Below are 2,186 nucleotides of genomic sequence, written 5' to 3' on the forward strand. Positions count from 1 at the left end.
ATTCGATCATGAAAAGAATTTTAGATAACCTGATTTTTCAAATATTCAGGTATTTCTCATTCTTGACTGATAACATTTGGTCCTAGGCAAAGTACAAAGGGAAAAAAATGATATGTTCCAAATAGACAGCATAGATTAGATCATTATCTCACCAGATTGAATGTGGGTTTAAGAAGGAACTAATGGATGGTGAGGAAATGAGCTTACTATGTGTGACCTTATTTAAATGAATTGTTCTTATTAGTAATATTAAGATATAGACTTTGTATCTAATATTCTGTGACTTGATGTAATTATTATAGCCATATTAATTCATGTACAAAAAATTTGTCACAGATTATCCAGATAATTAAAGGAAGAATCAAGGAGGATTAGAGGGATGCAGAGGCAGGGAGGGACACTAATATGCAAAGGTAATTGCCTCAATGCTTTTCTTAAATATTAGAAAATCCTCATATCCTCTGCAAAGAACAAGCAGCTTTTACTTGAGAATGATGATAATATATTCTATTGCTCTCTTTGTAAAATAATTATTAATTCAAAGAAAAAATTATTAAAGTAGGGTGGAAGATTGCCAATAATAAGGTAAAACTTTGACTGGTTAATGGTTGGATTTGAGCATTAGTACTGGACTCAGAAACTCACAACTTACAGCCAGATTGTTTTACTGTGGCTTTAGGCAACCTACTTTTTTCTATTTTATTTTTCTATTTCTGTAATTAGAAAAGCTAATATTCTCCTACATTTCTTAATGTGATTAAGACTTGCATGGCAGTAGTGCCTTTAAGTAGCAACTTATCAAACATGTCTATAATTGAGATGATCTTAGATCCCTTGCAACTGTAAAGGAATATAGAAATATTAAAATATGTCTCACTGAATTTCTGAATGGAGAGATACCTTTGTGTTTGAATGGAAAACAACTCAGCAGCGCTGCGGAGCTCTCAGAGGAACAACAGCTGTTAGTCATTTCAATAACTGATAGCATTTTGTAAGGTATACCTTTGAGGAAAGTGTACCATTAAATTACTAAAGGCATACTTTTAATGGTTCAAAGACTGACATTCTCAGACCAAACCCTCTAATAAGAGTTTTTGGCAAGTGAAATTCAAGTGTTTTTAACCACCAATATTAAGTCTTGAATTTATGAGTTCCTATCTACTTTGTTAAAACTAAAGAAGTGTCATCTTAATATTGACATGGTATCTTTAATTTTACAATCAAAGCTTTTATTTATTGAAATGACATCTAATGTGTATATTAACTATCATAAATATTCAGCTAGGATATGAAAAAAATTGTTTTTAAGCTTCACGCACGTGTTGACCTTTAAGTGCTTTATAATTTGATTAGATCAAAGGAATAATCAGCCATATTTTGGCATACTTTAGCATATTTCCATATATATTTGTATTCTCAAGAATATTTTGTCCTATACTTTATTTTAGTGATCGTGGTGGAGAAGATCCAAACCAGAAAGTAATCCATGGGGTTATTAACTCCTTTGTTCATGTTGAACAGTATAAGAAAAAATTCCCCTTAAAGGTAAACAGTTTCCTTTAAATACATAAATACTCAAACCTTTAATTTCTTAAATTACTTTTTCTAATTTTTTTCTAATATGATTTTAATTGATTTATTTAGTTTTATCAGGAAATCTTTGAGTCTCCCTTTCTGACTGAAACAGGAGAGTATTACAAACAAGAAGCTTCAAATTTATTACAAGAATCAAACTGCTCACAGTATATGGAAAAGGTAAGAAATAAAACATATGAGTAGTCTATTGTATATCCAGCATGGTTAAATTTAACATAGTTTTCTTCGTTAATATATTTTTTTGGTGGAAAAAGCTTCTGTTTATTTGATCATTAAATGCGAGTTATAGTTTATGTGTAACATACTGAGGAAAAAAATGCTTTTCCAGTTTTCATCATGGATAATGCGTTTTGATAATTCTCGATTGCTTGGTTTGCTTGTCCTTAAAATTAATATATGCACATGTTTGGCAAAATAGTAAATTGGATTTTGTGCTTAGTGACTTGTTTAGGGAATAGGATAAGTGCAGAAGCTAGGTGTTGGGATTTTTTTCTTTGAAATGGAAGGAAAAAATTAGAGAAAATATAATAATTCTAGATACTTGGATTAGTCGTTCTTTTTTTTTTTTTTTTTTTTTTTTTTTTTTTTTT

General features: G+C 29.8%; 1 protein-coding gene across 1 annotated transcript in view; it reads left to right on the forward strand.

The window, feature by feature from the left end:
* Positions 1-1,448: 1,448 nt before the first annotated feature.
* Positions 1,449-2,186, forward strand: part of LOC103581645 (cullin-2-like) — a gene marked incomplete at both ends in the record, with an annotated part of 12,108 nt that continues 11,370 nt past the window's right edge. Inside the window, 2 exons of the mRNA XM_008563423.1 lie at positions 1,449-1,545; positions 1,645-1,755. Coding sequence (XP_008561645.1) covers positions 1,449-1,545; positions 1,645-1,755 — 208 coding nt within the window. The remainder of the gene's footprint in view (positions 1,546-1,644; positions 1,756-2,186) is intronic.

This window comes from Galeopterus variegatus, unplaced genomic scaffold, assembly GCF_000696425.1.
Source record: "Galeopterus variegatus unplaced genomic scaffold, G_variegatus-3.0.2 Scaffold13587, whole genome shotgun sequence".
Taxonomy (NCBI): Eukaryota; Metazoa; Chordata; class Mammalia; order Dermoptera; family Cynocephalidae; genus Galeopterus; species Galeopterus variegatus.